The sequence below is a fragment of the Blennius ocellaris genome, assembly GCF_963422515.1.
Source record: "Blennius ocellaris genome assembly, chromosome: 16".
NCBI classification, from domain to species: Eukaryota; Metazoa; Chordata; class Actinopteri; order Blenniiformes; family Blenniidae; genus Blennius; species Blennius ocellaris.
In genome coordinates, this window is record NC_137665.1 from 4,212,455 (window position 1) to 4,232,215 (window position 19,761).

At 40.4% G+C, this 19,761-nt stretch overlaps 1 protein-coding gene across 1 annotated transcript in view; it reads left to right on the forward strand.

Moving 5' to 3' along the window:
- Positions 1-15,242, forward strand: part of nsfa (N-ethylmaleimide-sensitive factor a) — a 41,252-nt gene extending 26,010 nt beyond the window's left edge. The window contains exons 9-20 of the mRNA XM_080512052.1: positions 17-216; positions 1,323-1,488; positions 2,485-2,559; positions 2,643-2,830; positions 3,966-4,061; positions 4,161-4,317; positions 4,389-4,522; positions 4,628-4,774; positions 6,402-6,536; positions 6,848-6,961; positions 9,625-9,671; positions 14,071-15,242. Of these exons, the coding sequence (XP_080368178.1) occupies positions 17-216; positions 1,323-1,488; positions 2,485-2,559; positions 2,643-2,830; positions 3,966-4,061; positions 4,161-4,317; positions 4,389-4,522; positions 4,628-4,774; positions 6,402-6,536; positions 6,848-6,961; positions 9,625-9,671; positions 14,071-14,092 (1,481 nt within the window). The 3' untranslated portion in view covers positions 14,093-15,242. The remainder of the gene's footprint in view (positions 1-16; positions 217-1,322; positions 1,489-2,484; positions 2,560-2,642; positions 2,831-3,965; positions 4,062-4,160; positions 4,318-4,388; positions 4,523-4,627; positions 4,775-6,401; positions 6,537-6,847; positions 6,962-9,624; positions 9,672-14,070) is intronic.
- Positions 15,243-19,761: the final 4,519 nt, after the last annotated feature.

The window sequence follows — 19,761 nt, forward strand, 5'->3', positions numbered from 1 at the left end:
CTCTTCCTCCCTCCAGGCTGTAAGCACGTGAAGGGCATCTTGCTGTTCGGACCGCCAGGTTGTGGTAAGACTCTGATGGCCCGGCAGATCGGCAAGATGCTCAACGCCCGCGAGCCGAAGATCGTCAACGGCCCCGAGATCCTCAACAAGTACGTGGGAGAGTCGGAGGCCAACATCCGGAAACTGTTCGCCGACGCCGAAGAGGAGCAGAAGAGGGTGAGACGGGACTTTCGTACTTGTGTTAATATTTCCAGAGATTCAAATTCACAAAACGTAGCTCTCACCCAGGAGTTTAGGGGTCACTTCTTCAACTTTTAGGCAAACACTGCCTGAGATGACGGCAATAGAAATCAAATACGTAGAATGAAATTGGACCTAGATGCCAGATGTTTGTTCTCTTGAACAAAGAATGGTGGAATTTTAAAACGTTAAAACATAAAAGTCGCAATTATTCTGTTTTGTCTGAGTTTGTTTCTATTTCATTCGTTGACAAAAGAAAACAAAGCGATTCAATACGGTACAAAACAATAGTTTCCAAAGTTATAAATGAAAGGGACCATAAGGAAAAAAATACTTTAAGTACAATTACTTGATTTCTTTGAGTTTCTTTGGTGTACTTTTTAAAATCTTGCATCTGGATTAGATTCCTTTGATTCCTTGCCGAGATAGTTTTATATATTGTCCCCTTTTACAGAATTGTAAGATTCTTGTTTTTTTGGAAGATCCCTGTTTCTTTAAAGTTACACTAACTTTCTGGACATTGACCAGTAAAGTTTGTTTATGAGCTTCATACATAATTTGCAGAATATTATAATCTAATGTGTCATGAAATTCCAACTCCATGAACTCTAAAATAGTCATAAAGAACATATTTTTAGGATGTCTTTACTCAATAAAGCTGGGGGCCACTTCAGTGTTTGAATAGTACAAAAAGAAAGTATTTTCATTTCTCAAAAAGGTGTTCTTTTAATTTCAAATATTGATGCTGTTTAATAATACAAAACTGCAAACAGTTGGTGCGCACATTTTTCTTTATTTTTATGAACGGAATATTGAATTGACAAATAATTATTTAAAAATGTATACATATTAGTTTTTGCCTGCTTGTGCAAACAAACAACAGATTTTTCTTCAGATTTTTGTTTTTTGGAACAACTGCGTACATCTTTTGGTGTTTTATGCTCACAAATGGACTTAAATCTGTGGAGTAGTGATGCAATATATGTAAAGAGGTAACATAAAAGGTTTTTTGTTGTTTTTTGGGGGTTTTTTGGTCTTGGATCACTTTAAACAGCATGACAACAAGTTCTTCTCCCTCTCAGCTGGGAGCCAACAGCGGCCTCCACATCCTCATCTTCGACGAGCTGGACGCCATCTGCAAGCAGAGAGGCACGGGCGCCAGCAGCACTGGCGTGCACGACACCGTGGTCAACCAGCTGCTGTCCAAGATCGACGGCGTGGAGCAGCTCAACAACATCCTGGTCATCGGTGCGCAGCATCAGCAGAGAAATCTCTCCGTTTGTCTTCACTTGTCTCCAATTCACACCGATTCTGTGGAATCAAAATCAGGAAATAAACACGGAACTTGCAGGAGTTTTTAAAAAATTTTGAAAGGGTTTTTTTTTAAGCACTTTTAGTAACTTCCGCATTTCTTTCTGTGATTTAAAATTCATGAAATAAGAGTTAATGCTTCTATAACTAATTGAATTCCGGTTAGAATTTATTTAGATTTTTTGGGCTGTAGATTTATCAAATATGCAATTATTTGTTTTTAGGTAAATGTCCTTCAGTTTGTATTTAATATTACTGGGTGTTTTTCACTGTGCATGTTAAAAAATGTTTATTGTGTGAGACTAGAGGTAAAAAACTGCAGTTTTCAGCTTTTAAGTTAAAGATCAACCAGTGTCTGTTTTCTTAATTAAAAAAAAAAATTGGAGGGCCTTTAATGTTGATCATACTTTTATAAGAATGTTTTATTTATTTATTTATTTTTTAATCGCTTTGTTTGTTGGTACAGGTTATTCATTAACATTTGATTTGTAAATTTCCAGGATAATGAAATTGCCGAACTGCACAGTTTAATTTCCGTGCATCAGGTTATTAGAGCCATCAGATTTGATAAATTGCTTTATTTATTTCTGTGGCACAAATCGGCCCTCTATAATAAAACTTGAACTTGAAGTACGCAGGTTAAAGTGAAGTTTGAAGAGCCGTTACAACAGGACACTTCAACAGTGGGAAGAGCTGAAGATCACACTCTGAATCTAAAGTACTTTTAAACTCCATCTAGTGCAGGTGATGATCAATAAGTGCCTCATGCAGCCACACTTCAAATAACCGGGACAATTTATTTTAATTTCTGCCACTTAAGGTTTGAGTCTCTTAACCTAAGAGGTTCATGTGTGACTCCAGTTGTTGGTTTTAACAATTATTCTCATTTTATCTCTGACGATCCGTCTCCTTTTTTGTTATCGACCTCTGCAGGAATGACCAACAGGCCCGACCTGATCGACGACGCCCTCATGAGGCCGGGCAGGTTTGAGGTCAAGATGGAGATCGGTGAGTAAAGACGTGCTCTCCTCCGCTCCAGTTGACTTCCGGGAACGACCCCCGATCTTTAAACTCCGCGATCCGACCTCCAGGTCTGCCCGACGAGAAGGGCCGCGTCCAGATCCTGACCATCCACACCAACAAGATGCGGAGCTTCAACCTGCTGGCGGGCGACGTCAACATCAAGGAGCTGGCGACGGAGACGAAGAACTACAGCGGCGCCGAGCTGGAGGGTCTGGTCAGGGCGGCGCAGTCCACCGCCATGAACCGACACATCAAGGTCACTCAGCTCTGCTAATGTCGCCATTACGGCAGCAGTCTGCAACCTTCATGGCCGAAAAGAGACATTTCTGTGACTTTATGCAACGTTGATTTTAAGTGCAAAACACGTTTAACTTCAAAATCAGAATTTTGATATAAAACTGTCGGTTATGATTTATTTATAAAGCTTCAGTTACAATTTAGGATGCTTAACATTTCATTACATTATGAGCTCTTTTAGTGGTTTTACTTTTGTTTTTTAGTATATTATTTTGAGACAATTTTGATATTTTAGCTGTATTAACTATTTTGGCTATTTTTTAAGCATTTCTTTTTAATTCTTTGTCATTTCTAAGTTTTTTTCTTTTAGAAATTTGTCATTTATCAGTTTCTTTTGAAGTCTTTGCATCCTCCCCCGACATTACTCTTATCTCTTTGTTAATAAAATAGAACTCCACGATCAGACCTTCAATAAAAACACAAGATAAATATATTATATTTGTAATAATATGTATGTAGGTAATAATATTTACATTTAATTTAATGAAAGCTTCACTGAGTCACTACATGTTGCAGACCCCGGGATTACAGAAAGTTCTTCCTACAGAAAAAGTAATAATAAAGTGAATATAATGTGCAACTTTGACTGAGAGCCAACTCAATAAATGGGGCTTATTGTAGCATGAAGCAGCAGATCTGAGCCTGACGGAAAGAAAGCCGTCGTCACCCCAGAGGTTCACATGTGGGAGGATGAATCGATGCCTGCCACTCAGCTGATTTCCAATAACCGACTCTACCTAAAGCCTCAACATACAAAAGACTGAGACTGATGAACAATGGCTTTGAATTGAATAAAACAGACCCCTCGGCTCATTTCTACAGATATTTATTGGTATTCCATTTTTCCCGGGACTTCACTGCTTCAGACGTCTCACGTGGTTTCCACATTCACCCATTCACACGCTTTAATGGAGACGCTTCAGTGTCTCCAACAATTTGACGTGATTAAACAAAGTGTAAATAAATAAGTATTTACTACAATGGCTCTGGGTTATATGGGAGGATTTTTTTGTTTTGTTTTTGAAGTGAACCACTTCAAGAGGAGTTGGTAGTTCTATCATTTCATTGTAGGAGGTGTCTCTCTTTGTTTCTAGGCCACGTCTACAGTTGAGGTGGACATGGAGCGGGCGGAGAAGCTGAAGGTCACCAGAGATGACTTCTATGGATCCCTCAACAATGACATCAAACCGGTACGTACAGTACTTCTTGTCTCGGACCAATTTCAGCAGAACAAAGTGTTTAAATCCAGGCTCTAACCTCTCCATGTTTTCTTTCTTTTTTTTCCCCAGGCGTTTGGTACAAACCAGGAGGATTACTCGAACTACATCATGAACGGCATCATCAAATGGGGCGACCCCGTCACGCACGTCCTGGACGACGGCGAGCTGCTGGTGCAGCAAACCAAGAACAGCGACCGCACGCCGCTGGTGGCCGTGCTGCTGGAGGGTAGGGCGTCAAACACGTCGGAGGTCGGACCGGTGGGAACAAACACATCAAGCACGCATCTGTCGTTGCAGGTCCACCCCACAGTGGAAAGACGGCCCTGGCGGCGAAGATCGCCGAGGACTCGCAGTTCCCCTTCATCAAGATCTGCTCTCCGGACAAGATGATTGGACACTCGGAGATCTCCAAATGTCAGGCAATCAAGAAGGTAAGAGCCACGCTGCTGTTTCTCACAATCAACTCCCCCCCCCCCCCCCCTCCCCCGATTTTTTTCCACTCATTAATGTCCTCTTGCCACTCGTCCCGTTTTTAGGTCTTCGACGACGCCTACAAGTCGCAGCTCAGCTGCGTGGTGGTGGACGACATCGAGCGTCTGCTGGACTACGTCCCCATCGGACCTCGGTTCTCCAACCTGGTCCTCCAGGCTCTGCTGGTGCTGCTGAAGAAAGCCCCGCCCAAGGTCAGAGGTCGTCCAAATACGCACGAGCCCAACATGGGGATTCAGATAGAAGACGAATCAGATGGAAAATATAATTTAAAAAGCTCGGGTTTTTTTATCTTTCTTTGGTCTATGCTTTGAATTAAGACACGCTATGTTTTCTCATAGTTTCACCTTCTTTATAGAAATCTCTAAAAGTCGCACCCCTGCTACGTTAAACTTGGGACAATGTTTAAAAAAAACGCCAACAGGGGGCGCCAGAACCTTGTCAAATGGTGACAGAATTCATCCACTCGACTTTACACTAAAAAAAAATGTATTCATTTTGTAAAAACAAGCACATTTGTTTGTGCCTGAAATTGTTTTTAATTAAAATAATTAGTTTAGATTAAATAAACTTATGAAACCAGCTTTAACCCTTTAGAGGACTTATCCAAGGTCACCAGAGTGCAGCTGTTTTTGTTATTATGAAATGTAAACTATAGAAAAGCATTAAAGGGTGAAATCCAGTGAAGATAGTGTAAATACATATGAAACAAATACAAATGAGTGTGCTCTTTGTGTGCCACATAACTTCTTTTATTTTAAAGCAGTATTTTTGTGTAGTTTATGTAGTTCATACATGTATCATACATCTTTTGCCTATTGAAAGATTTCAATCTATCACATTGCAATCACTGTCCTGATAAATATGCAAAATAAATACAACTCAACAGGTGCAGATCAGGAAAAGCAGATTAATAATGTACACTGTGACTAAAATCCACCCCCCCCCCTCAAAAAAAAAAAAAAACATGTCCACTTTTCACTTGTTGTCTGCAGCGTCCAGGGAGGTTTGTAGGTTAATGAAAACATTTCGTTTTCTTTGTTTTATCAAGAGAATGTTTGTGTCTCTTAACCTTGATTTGCCGTTACGGTACAACGGAATAATACGATGCTTTGTGCCGTAACCCTCAAGTGGCAGCTTTGTGAGCTGCTCTGCGAGAAAGAAAGAAAGAAAACCTTATTGATCTCCTTTGGAAAATTACTTCTCTGTATTTAACCCTTGTCGTTCGTGGGTTCTGCTCGGGAAACCACAGTGCAAACCTGTCTGCAGTGAGATTCAGGTTCTTTTATACACTTGATAGAATTATTTACCTCTGCTAAGACGTCTATCTTTCCATTACAGTTGATTGTTTGGTGTTTTTAGGTTGGTTGTTTTTTGTTTTTTTTTAGTATGAAGCGATCACATGGACTGTCCACACGTGAACACATGATCACTGGTTCCCACCACCCTCCACAATCCAAACCATCTCCTCCCTCCGTGAATAAAATCAAGATTTTTTTTATTATTTTTCAATTATCTACATCACTTCTATCATAGATGTGTTTAAGTCATTTGATTGTAGAGGAGAGATCCTTTTACTCAAACTTGCGTTTTATTGTTGTATAACTGAATTTTTAATCCATGCAGAATAAGCTCACTTTGAATACATTCAATGATAACGCACTGCTGCGTAAACCTTATTTCTGTATCCCAAGGTCGAGCTCAGGGTTCTAAATTTAGGAAATCACATTGATGTCCCTCTAACGTACCCCCTTAGGCAAAAGTAATTGCCCGCCCTTGATGTGGTGCAGTCAGTCAGATCAGATTTACTCCTTATCGCAGGGTCGGAAGCTGCTCATCATTGGCACCACCAGCAGGAAAGACGTCCTGCAGGAGATGGAGATGCTGGATGCTTTCAGCACCACCATACACATCCCCAACATCTCTACCGGAGAGCAGCTGGTCGACGCCTTAGAGGTATAAATACACACACACTCACGCACACACTTCAAGGTTAAAAAAAAGACACCTGTGCTGAAGTACTCAGACACGAAAAGGCCGGTGATGGCTGCAAATTAAAACAGACGTCTAATTCCGAGAGGTGACATGCAAACAACCTCGAAAGATTTGTAACCTTGCAAGGTCAAAAAAAAAAACAGCTTTTAATTTAAGCTTCTGCAAACACATTAATTGTTAAAGAAGGCTTGTCGCGCGACTCTCACCGGAGGCTTCTGAAGGTCGGCGTCGGAGACCTTCACCTTTTCCGCTGACTGCGTTGTCTTCCACAGCTGCTGGGAAGCTTCACGGACAAGGAGCGGGCCAGCATCGCGCATCAGCTCAAAGGCAAGCGAGTCTGGATTGGCATCAAGAAGCTGCTCGTGCTCATCGAGATGTCGCTGCAGGTACGTACGACGGCGTCGGTCAAGGCCTGAGCTGTGACGTGATGACAAAAGACAGACGTGGATAATGTATACGGGGCGGCTGCCGGGAATGTCGCTGTTTCTCGATGACATGATGAAATAGTGATGAAAAAAGAGACATTTAAGGCCTTTTTCCCACTGTTTAGCCCCAGAAAAACCCTGAATATTTAATCCTTTAAAACCAAGCCTGTCAAAAACTATAGACTCTTATATTCTTCTGGTCTCTGCTTACACCTCATGTTTGGTCATTTATTTAGATAGTGTTGAGGCATGTAAAGTTTAGTATTTATTCTTATAGTTGAGTTTCTCTGAGTTTCTGGGATATTTTTCTTTTAAATGTTCCTTTTATAAAAATGATTATTGAATGAAAGGCATGAACTATTAATGGATTCAATCTGACTGTAATGGAGATTAATTAAAAGGTGCAACAAGTTTATGCATGAAAACAATTTAGTTGTTACATGTGAAGTTCTAATATAATTTGTTGTTATATAAAACGGTAGCAACATTGAATGAACACAACTTTAATAAAAAAAAAAAAAAACATTTAGTATGAATGAATACAAAACCGTCACCATCACATAAATACACACATTATTGAACGGCATCAGTTTACCGTATTTCGTGGACTGTAAGTCACTTTTTTTTTGTTATTTATCAAGTCATGTAACATTAAGAAGCAACTTCTATATTTGACTATCGCGGCATATAGCCTCTTAGACCACTAGATGTCACTGTATAACAACATAATGCTGCTACATGAACGGAGAGATGCCATTATTATATTATTATATTTGACTGACAGAACAAGCTAACTATCACAAGAAACGGCAGAGTTTAAACTACACAATAGAAAACGTAAGCAGACCACGAGTTTAGGGTACGAAACTTGTGAGGGACTGGAGAAAAGCAGAGAAGTTTAAAAAAAAGTTTAATCATTGGCAAAAAAGCACAAGGTCTGTGCTGATTAACGAGTTCACAGAAGGTTCTGAAACACGTTGGAACACGATTAGTGATGCAGCAGTTACATCTGGGAATGGTTTGATACTTGTGACCTATAGCCCAGAAATGACGGTTACCATGTAATTCAGCCTGGAGTGAGTAGACTTCACGGCTTTCTAGCAATAAAGCTTTAATCACGGGAAATGTGCTTCCACAGTGACACTGTGGTTTTTTTTTTTTTTTGTTCTTCAAAACTGCCCCAAACATTGCTGGCTTTATTTTCTTTCACCCTCACTGTTTTAAATGGGTTACGTTCTCATTACTGCAGTCAAAGGACGCATTCTCTCTCACTCGAAAGATCAAATGAATTCACCCAAACGTTATCTGTGGTTCGCGGAAACTTGCAAAGCCAGTTTCTGCTGCATGATAGGCCGACGCTTAATTTTGCATTTTTTTTTTTTCCTCTTTAACCCACAAAAAGGAAGATGAAACAGAACAACTCTTTGTTGGCTTCGTACTCTTTGGATGCAGCGTGACTTCCTTTTTTTTTTCTTTTCTGCAGTGAAGCTAAAACCACACAGCGTTCAGCGACATTGTTGAAATTTGGCTCTCATGAAACGAACCACGTGGACAAAACTCTCCTATCGTGATGCAACTTTGCACAAATGCCTTCGGCTGATTATCCAAAATGATAAACGGGAAGTTTTTATCTAATTTATTCGCCAATCTTCTCAAAAAACGGCAGTATTCTGCTGGAACGTTTTCACTAGTGAATAATGAGTCACTTCCTTTTTACTAACCGACACAGCCTGCGGTCAGATTTTGCTTCTAAAAGCAAAAGTTGTGAAAAAAAAAGACACAGTGTTCCAGTTTCTTTAGAATGTCTCGTTCATTAGCCCATAACATATTGGTTTGCAACGTCGAAACAATGTGGGTGTGGTCTGGTAGGACATAAATAGGATTTAGCTCATTAAATATCCAAAAACTATGTCAACATCTCTTTATACAACAAGTTCAGAATCAAAAGAAGTTGTTTCCTTTAATTTCCTTAAATTTTTGAACTTTAATCTTGATTTCGGGTTTTTTGTATGTTTTGAGTGTCGTCTTCACAAAGATACCTTGACAAAAAATGTTTTTTTGTTATTTTTTTTAACAAGGAAAGCATCAATCATGCACCTTTTTTAAGGTACAACTAGGAGTAGTAACCTTCAGCGGCTTGCTGATACCGAGTATTGATACGAGTTCTTATTAAATGTCATAAAAGTTATTTTTTGATTCTCTCAAACTGTATTTGCTCAGCACAAAAAACATTTCATTTTTGATGTGTTCTTTTTCCACACAAAGATTAATTGAGCAGAACTATTTCTTTTTCAACCTCTATGGAAACATTACCTTGAACGTTACTTCATTTTGTTCAAATGTTGAAAAACAGAAGCTTTCACAGGTCTTACAATCAGCTTATATTGACAAATGTCAAACGTTTAGACGAGTGTGTGACACGCTTGTGCGGCCAATCGAAGCCGCGTGACAGTTCGGCGCTTGATCTGTGATGTTTTCGACCTTCTCTTAACGACTCGGCTTGTTGCCGCCGCGATCTTTGTGATGTAATTGCAAAGCCCCTCCAATTGATTTCAGCCTGTCGTTCGTACCACTGCTCAATCTCCCCTCTCTCCCGTCCCCCTCTCCCTTTATTCTCCCTCCAGATGGATCCGGACTACAAGTTCTTGACTCTGCTCAGAGACGAGGGGGCGTGAGTACACCCGCTCCGCACCATTTACTTCCTCATTCATTACCAGCCGTCAAGCTTAAACCCTCCTCCTGTCATGACTCCCCTCCTTGTTTTTCTTTGGACCATTATGCACCAGAAAGCCGCTGTTTTCATATTGATTTTTGAAGACTGCGCTCTCGCCCTCCAACACACAGTAGACGTCCTTATCGCCCACGCGCTGCAGGAAAAGGCTAACAATCAGTGACCTGCTCTCCACTAACCTCAGTGGCTGTACCTTGTAATCACCAGGTTGAATGAAGGCGACCAAATCCGAATTTGAGCTGTCAGTCTCTCCCGCCGCGTACGGGTAAGGTCAGCGACTGAAGTGATGAGTCGATCCTGAGGAGTATTAGGAAACCTGTAGCTTTCCCAACACCATCCTCACTCTGAAACCACAACGCAGGGTCTTTTTTTTTTTTCTTTAATCTGTTGCAGCTCATTCTGCCGACTTTTACATGTTTAGATTTTTTTTTCTTTTTAATACACTAGACACAAATGTGGTTGTTTTTTTGTTTTTTTACTTTCTTATTTGCGTCACAATCTTTGGAGATCAGGCCGAGGGGCCATAAAGAAAGCAGCTGACGGCTGCATGTGGCCCATGTCTGGTTCTCTCCAGCTATCATATCACTGTCTCGTCGGCTCCTCCTATATTTGGATCATTCTCACCGGGATACAAAGACTTTAAGCATTTTAAAGCTTTTGCACGACTTGCTAAGAGTAATTCCTGCTGCCTCATCATTGCAGGTGTCTGCGTCTTGAATCCAACATTTCCGAGGCCCTCACGCTGTTTCTTCTGCAGAGTCAGCACATCAGGAGCTGAAAATTAGACCCTAAATATAAGAAAACCACCCTCCTCTAAAACTTCTTGCCCTTTAAACAACCTTTTACATGCACTTACTCTATTTATTCAGTACATTTGTCACTGACAGTGTGTTTGAGAGACCAGAACACCAAGTTTACCTCGGAGTAAATTTACATCTACAGTCCCCCTCATAAAACTATACTGTAAAACACACGCGCAATACAATAAACACATTGAACAATATAATCTACAGCACACAGTCGGATGAACACTATAAAACAGAGCGAGTGACAGCCTTGGTGTGTTTTACGCCATTAAAGTACATATAGTTAATGCAGTACTTGCACTGCCTCCTTAGCATCACTTCCTTTTATTAAATGAGCTTTATTTCATCTATTATAATCCATGCAGCCACAGGACATCATCACACACATGTATTTTTCTGCAGGTTGGATCATAGACCCTCTTTGGTTGTTTTTCACGTGAGGATGGTCTTAGCTTGTCTGTTAGCCATTAGATGTAGCATCCCGCGTATATTTTTTCCGTGTGTTTCAGTGTGTTACAGTCGCATTTTCAAATGAATATGTTTTGGTTGATCGTGGATTGTAGTTACTCTCCGTAGCTATAACTGATTTTACCTCATATTCTTTTCAGCTTTTTAGGCTACTTTCAAATAGTTTAAACAAAAAATAAAACATATTTTACGTCAACATACCTCAAGTCTTTCCATTTCTCCATTTCTCACAACCTTTTCATTACATTCTTGAGTTTGGTGATGACAGACAGGCACTGCCCAACACATTTATATATCTATAAAAAAAAAAAGTTTAACTCACATGCAGATATCATGAATGATGTGCAATGAAAAATAATGACTTTATAGACTATGAATGTGCCTCCTTCACATACGGCTCTGTGGAGGGGAGGGGGGGGGGGGGGGGGGGGGGCATCCTTCTGAATGGAGCCGAGGTGTTACCTGTTTTACACCAGACGGCTCTTGTGCAATCTGAATGACTCTCGGGCGTTTTCTTAAACGAACAGCTGAAAACCGAGGACTGCAGTGAAAAAGCGGCGTTCATTAATCACACCCAGCTCACAGCTGGGTTCAAAATGAGGTCAGTAACAGGCGTGACGAGATACGAGATGAAGGTTTCAGACACGAGAAGGCTGGCACGCGACTTGGTAAAGGGGAACGAGACGAGGCGACAAGACTCAGTGGTGACAGACGACCACGGCTTCTGTACACAGAAGAGGTTGGGTTATTGACGAGCAGCAGACGAAACGCATCAGAAGAGACGGGGGGGTGGGGGGGGGGGGGGGTGGAAATAGACGGGAGAGGAGCATGAATGTGGGGCCAAACGCAAACCTCAAACAAGACGGAGACGCTCAGCCTTCGTATCCAAGACTCGGACAGATGAAAGCCAAAGTGGAATGAATGGATGAAAAGATTCTTTGAGATGGTTCCAGAAACAACCAACAGCACCCACTAGTGGGCCGACATGTGAATTACAGCATTTACAGGGAAATGGTAGAACAAACCCTGTTTGTATCGCGAACATGATTTTCAAAACATTGCTGTTTAAATTTGGACGTCTTCTGAAGCACTGTAAGACTTCACACCATAGGAACAGCTTTTTTTTTTCTTTTTTTCTCTGTCAGTGTGAATTGTCAGACGCCTTCTCCCGCTACTGCAGAGAGATTCTACCCAGTGGTACCAATAAAGTCCCCTTGACCTTGACAAAACGTATAAGCAGCTGCGGTTTCTGACAGTTTTGACTCCTATCCGGAAGTATACAGCCTATTGGCAGGAACATCAATAGACATGAACTTGTATAACTTATACTGAACGTAAAAAGCCACAAGCACACAAAGGGATGGCTGAAACTGCAGGACACTCGAAGATTCAAAGACTAACAGAACAGATCAACTGAAAATCAGAAGCATCAATGGCCAATGCAAGAAACTGCCCAACCAGCTTCTCAAAGTAATTACATCAGCTACAACCAAGAGCCTTGGAAGACTTTATCGAAGTGGCCTCATCAGTTCATGGTGTTTCCATGGGTAAGGTCGTCTAGGTTCTTGGACGGGGGTCAGACATTTCCCAAGACATATAAGTAAGTCTACTAAGTCCAAATGAGAACATGCTTCCATTTGTCCCCTACCAAGTCTATCAGAACATACAAGTTAAACTGCTCCGAACCACCAAATAAAGCTACTCTGCCCTTTCTTGAACGGAGCTCACAAAGCAGCATGCGCTCGCAAAAAGGAGCTATCAGACAAAAACACCCTTCAGATTCCAAAGATAATCACTTCAGGAAGCCCGGTGGCCATTTGGCAAACAGCTTGTGGTTGGAGCAGGTAGATAAGCTGCTTGTTGAGGGGCAGCTGTGGGGGAAGGTGTGTCTGACCTGAAAGCAGGAACACAAAGAGAGAAAGAGAGCGGCCAAAGTCCAGGGACATAACAGAACTGCTGATTACCGTCATATTGTCTCTGCTTCTGAGTCCACATGTTCATTGTTGGGATTCATAATCTGGAATATTACTATCATCCCACTACTTTTGGTAGTAAATCGCTTGTGACTTATCAAATTACTCCCTCAGCTACAGATAATTAAGTTTTCTTTAACCTTGTTTCTTCTTGTATAGAATCTTTTTGACTTTACCGTGAGCATTGACTGAACCGTATCTCTTAGCAGTTACTATTTTACTAAACTGCTGTTTACCTGACAACAAGTGCCTGGATAACCCTTCAGCCAACCCTTCTAACATTGAAATGAAAAACATTAGCCGGTTAACATTACTTGTGATGCGTTCATAGCCCTAAATATACATTATGAGCCCCCGCTGTCTGTATGTAGTAACTGAAATCAAGTACAAATTTGCAACAACTTCCACAAAAGTGATTTGCATCTTCGCAACAATTCAAATCATTTTGTTTTTTTTGAAAAGTTTGATCAGGTTTCTATTAGTTTGTCAAGGATTTTCTTGAGTGGTGTTTACTCGAACGCTGCTCAATATTTTACACAAAAAACTACTGACGTGATGTGCTTAAAGAAATATTAGCATCATGTTTTGAAAGTAAAATCTAAATCTTCCCTTAAATGCGACTTTTAATTAAACTTAATATTTTGGACATTAGATTGAATTTTGCTTGACTTTTTAAAAAAAATCTTTTTCTAAATCTTATTTACTCATTTATTGATTTTTTTTTCTTTATACTTAGATTTTTTTTTAATCCATTTTTGTTGAATTAAATGTTTTGAATTTCATGTTATTTATTTATTAGTTTTTTTTAATGTCGAGAGAATTTAATTTTTTTGACTTTCTATGTATGCGTGTGTACATGCGTGTGTCTTTGGGCATTGTTTTCATTGTGTGAAGCTCCTTGCGCTGTATAAATGTGCTTTCTAAATTAATTGTGATGGATTTATTGACACTGTGTGCTGCTAAATAGAGTCCCTCCTAAATAGGAAGTGTGTTGTGGGGGGAGGTGGTGAGGGGAAATGTTGTGGGGGCAGAACTGCAACAAAACCTGCAGGAAACTGACAGAAACTCTCTTCTTCTTCTTCCCTTTTCTAGCGATCGCAGCTTCTACGAGTAGAGGGAGCCGGAGGAGCAACCCAAACATTTCTCCGTCGGCGAGCTACCCAGAGGAGGAGCAAGAGGAAGAGGAGGAGGAGGAGGTCTTCCACTGATTCATCTGAAAAAGACACCTGATCCAGGAAAGGAAGGCCCAAAGCCCTCCAATATCTCAGCATGTTTCCAATATCACAAAAAAACCACCTCCCTCCGGAGTCATCCACAGTTATTGACATATCACAGAATCTACTGGAAGTTGTACTGTTATAAATCTGTTATCTGCAAGAAACCTACAATGTATGATTGTAAAAAAGGAACAAAAAAAAAAAATTGGAGTGCTGTTTTGTGCATTGTGCGTTAAAAAAAGAGAAGAAAACAAGAGTAGCCATGTATGTTTTTTGCCGTTTTTAGCTCTTCTATTCGTGGTATCTGTCGCTCGTCCCGCTGAAGGTAGTTATCGTTAGTACGGTGTGTATTCTCACAAACAGTATAAGCCAAACAAAAGTGACCAAAACGGAAATATGAATCTCAAAGAGGCTTTTAGTGAATACGTAATGGCTGTGACAAAAATATATAAAAAAAAAAAAAAAAAAGAAGAAGCTGTTCCATGTGTAAATGTAATCCCTTTAACTATACAGTATGCCCGTGTCCTGTAAATAGTATATATAGACAAAAAGGCAGTATATATCACGAGAACGAGTCTATTTCGTACGATATCAGTATGATTCTTCTTCCTCGGTTGCTCTGATGACTTAACAAGGTCTGTGTATACTAGTGAAAGTATATGTTGGGTTGTTGGCCTGTCTGTCTGTGTTTAACGTGCAGTACAGTTCAGTCTAGCTAGTGTAGCCATCGCATCATCAGTGTTTAAAAAGAGAAAAAAAATGCATAGATTTAAATATATTCTGCACTTTTAACATACATTTAGTACTTATCTTAGCCGTTATTCATAGGTGGTGGGACTCCCGACTCGTGTGTGCATGTGTGCTGCATGTGTGTGAGAGGGTGTGTGTGTGTGTTTGTGTGAGAGAGAGAGAGAGAGAGAGATTAAGGCAGCCGGTTGTTAATTTGTGTTTCTTTTTCCTCCTTTCATGTCATGTGTTCAGTGTTTTGTTTGTACCATTGACGACATGTGTATGTGTGTGTAAATATATATGAACATGCAGATGTATTATTGCAATAAAAAAAAAAAGCACATATGCACAGGAAAAAGAAGCTTTCCATTCCTTGTCTGGTCTTTTTTTTTTTTTTATTAAACCTTCTGCTCTCAGGATGAGGAGATTATATCTGGTTGTTATTTTTGCAGGATTACAGAATGTGAAGAAAAAAATGAAATATTTCTCAGGCCAGGAGGAAACCCACCTTATTTTAGAATGGATTATAAGTCTTTTTTTTTTTTTACTTAACCCTTTAAATAATGTGGAAATGCAGAATTGCAATTCTTGTTTCTTGTTAAAGTTATTAAAGGTTGAGTTTTATTTTATTTTGTTTTGTTTTTTCACATTTGTGATTTTTCATAGTCAGTCTATTAAAAAAAAGACAAAAATAGTGATAAATTATCACTGGATGTCTTGAAAAAGTTGTCTCGTCCAGATGACTTGATACTAGTGTTCTACAAACAAACAAAAACAGCTTGATAGATCGTAATTCTTGAACATGAATTTGCATGTGTGAGTTAGAAAGAAATAAGAAAAAGATGGAAATAACTCTCAAAAACATGTTTTTTACTTGTAAATAGTGATATTACATATACTACGCATCCTAAATCTGAATTTCCATGTAAATCTGACTTTTCCCATCATCCACAATGAAATTCGAGTAGATTTCATCACAACCAAAGTGTGAAAAATGGCTTAAATACTTAAAGACATTTGTCATCCTCTGAACACACTAATGAACTTTCACTCCATCCATCCAGATGAGATAAGATAACACTTTATTTATCCCACAATGGGGCAATTTCAGTGTTGCAACAAAGACAGATAACACACAATCATAAATAAAAAGGTGAAAAGGAAGTAAATATTAAATAAATGAAGGAGCTGGAGGAGCGTGCATTGGCCCCTGGACCTTGTGATGCCCAAGTCTGATCTAGAGAAAACCTATGCATGCACAAACAGGAAGAACATGCAGACTCCACACCGCAGTTACTGAGAATCAAAGACATCACCTCACTGACATGACTTGTCCTCTGAATTAAGAACTATAAGGATGCGCTCTTGCTATTTAATGAGCTTCTCTGACTTCGAGTCACGTCGGCTCATTTTCATGCATTCTCATGGTCACAAAGTCATTCCACCAAAAACCGCCGCACATACAAAATGAATCCCGGCTCTACAGGAGCTATTAAGCAGTGATTTTTATAACAAGGTAATATGCTGGGTAATGTCCTCTGGGAGCTGGAACAGGCTGGAGGGGGGAGAATCAACTCCACCTGAACTTCACAAACATGGATGTTTCTCGATGCTGATGTTTCATAAATAGGATAGATAGGTCGACTCGTCAGGTAGAGACATGTATTTCATTTGAGTAATGATATTATTGAATGTATAAATGCATAAGAAGCAAAATCTCTGCCATTATTGCTTTACTGTATTAATAAAATGTTGAAGTATAACATATTATATGACATACAAATGTTTAACTACATGATTACATGAAACCATTAAGGTGACTAAAACATATTCTTTAGTGATATGTTGATATGTATAACATACTAACATTGTGTGTGGTTACAATAAATTCAATTAGGGGATGCATTTATTTATTTGTTTTTCAATGCATTTTTATTATATGATTTAATGTTACTTTGCGAAAAAGGAAACACATTTATGATCATTGTTTTATATGTAATTCATATATATTTGATGTTTACATGTTTTGATGAAACTTTTCAGGTGATTAAACAATATTTATCATTGTTGATTTGATGTGTTGTTTCATGTCATAATTTTGCGTTTGTTTAAGTTAAATTAAATTAAATTAAATGAGTGGAGGGATTTATTTATTTATTGTTTTACTTGAATGTTTCAATGATTGAATGTAAATTAGATTTAGTTTAATAAGTTGGACTTAACATGTCTCCATAATCATTTAAAAGAAGAGATTCTGCCACAATGATGATTGATTGATTGATATTTATTACACAATGGGGACATTTTCATTGTTGCAGTTGCAAGTGAAAAGTAATAAAAAGAATTGGAAAAAAAAAATCTACAAAAATGATTATTTTATTTTAATTGTTTTCAAATTATGTTATTTAAATTATTTATTATTTATTATTCAACCTATTGCTCCCGGAAACTTCCAAGAAATTCCGTCAGTAACATTTTGCTTTCATTTTATGTTCACATCAAATTTTTTGTTTTCTTTTAAATGTACCTTTAGCATAAAGAAGGAAAAAGAAGAAACAGGAAAAACAGCTAAAACGGCCAGTATTACGCGGTTCAGTAAATAGCTAAAATGGCCAAAAAAGTAAAAATGCATAAAAAAAGTAAAGGAAGAAAATTTTAAAAGTAGCCTCAAAAGCAAGAATAATCAAATCAAATCAAATCAAAAATAAATGAAATAAAATGAAATAAAATGAGGAAAAGTATATATAAATTGTAACTATTAAATGTCGCGAATGCAGTTAGCATGTTTTGTAACACCTGACGGATAACAGCAAAAATTGCTTTTTTGGCCACAAAGGTTGCAGACAGAGATTAAAACCCTTCTTCTTCTTCTTCTTCTTCTTCTTCTTCTTCTTCTTCTTCTTCTTCTTCTTCTTCTTCTTCTTCTTCTTCTTCTTCTTCTTCTTCTTCTTCTTCTTCTTCTTCTTCTTCTTCTTCTTCTTCTTCTTCTTCTTCTTCTTCTTCTTCTTCTTCTTCTTCTTCTTCTTCTTCTTCTTCTTCTTCTTCTTCTTCTTCTTCGTCTGATAAATGATTCTCCTTTAATTCTCACACCGTCTACATTATGTAACCCCCCCCCTTCCTCCGCTGCAGCGCGCCACCGCGGCCGGTAGAGGGCGCCCCGGAGCCTACTGGAGACTCGCCCCCCGGCGGCTGCGCTCCCCGCTCCGCTCCTCCTGACCCGCATTCACCCGTACTGTACAGGCATGGGGGAGGACCGACGCTAGGAAGCGAGCAACCGCTGGAAGAGTTTCCCCCTCCGCGCACCGTGACCATGACACTGGCTGCCCCCGCGCACCTGATCGCGGCTTGAAGGAGGAGCAGAGAGGGGGGGGGGGGGGGACTGGTGGTGGTGGCGGCGGCGGCGGCGGCGGTGGAGGAGGCTAACACCGGGGAGAAGCATTAGCTGACGCCGACGGTGAGACGGTAAAGCGGCTTTTATATTCCGGGGCTTCTCTGCTCTGCCGTTCACGTGTTAACCCGCCGCGCGCTGCTTTCTGTTGACGCTCCGGAGGCTGCCAGTGTGTTTGTGTGTGTGCGTGCGCGTGCGTGCGTGTGTTAGGAGAGAGGAGCTGAGATCTATGCGTGTGTGTATGTATGCTTGTGTGTGTGTGTGACATTTAATTGCACTTGCAGCGGAACACGGTGGAAGCTGCTCGGCTCGGCGGCGCAAGGTGAGTGCTGTCCTCACGTCAACCCGGCGCAGCGCCCGGCCTGCGTACTGTACTCTACCTATATGTTAATGCAGGGGGGGGGGGGCGGTGCACTGCAGCTCTCTCTCTCTCCCTCTCTCTCTCCTTCTCTCTCTCTCTCCTTCCTCCTCCTCCTCCTCCGGCCGCGTGCCCTTTTTGGAAAGTATCAGCCCCATGTGCTTCCTCTGCTGTCAGTACATTGTGTGATCGCCGCGGCGAGGAACCTGTTAACCTACATTTCTGCGCCCGAGAGGTGACAACAAGGAACCAGCATGCACAACACAGCCCTGCACGCACGCGCACACACGTATGTTGGAAAAAAAAAAAAAATCTATATCTATAGATATAGATATGTTTGTCGGCTGTAGCTGTGTGTGTGTGTGTGTGTGCGTGTGTGTGTGTGTTTCATTTCGCATTCCTTTGCTGTGACACACTGCAAGTCGGTCTGTCTTGGAAAATAAAAGAAATAAGAAGTGTGCAGAAAGTATGCCTGAAATGCTTATATGAATCATGCATGTGTGACAGGGCTGCATGAAATATGAAATGTACCCCCCCCCCCCCCTCTCCACCCCCCCCCCCCCCCCCCCCATCCACTCTCCAGCCTATAGCTGTTCCTACAGGGTGAGGCGTGGTGTGTGTATGTGTGTGTGTGAGGGGGAGAGAAAGAGAGAGAGAGAGAGAGAGAGAGTGTGATATCATGGATTGAGTTGCACATAACAGCGATTGTCAGCTGAGGATTGTTGTGAGTGTGTTCCTGCTGGGGATGAAGGTAGGGTGCAGACATCACTGCTGTTATTGCTGTTAATGTTATGGACTGATTATGAGAGATGAGAGATGAGAGATGAGGAGGAGGGGAAGGGGGGGTAGATATAAACACCCCCCCACCCCCCCACCCGGTTTTTAGACGCGTGACTCAGATTAATTCACAAGTTGTTTTGGTTTCTCTCCTTGTAAAGTCATCCGTTTGGCTTCTCTCCGTGTCACATTTTCTGAAGAAATGCCTTGTGAGACGACTCGCGCCTGTCTGCGGCGCTCGTGCGCGTCTCCGTCATTGTTTTTTGAACAATGTGTTTTCACTTTTGTGAACATTGTGTATCCTGCATCACTGT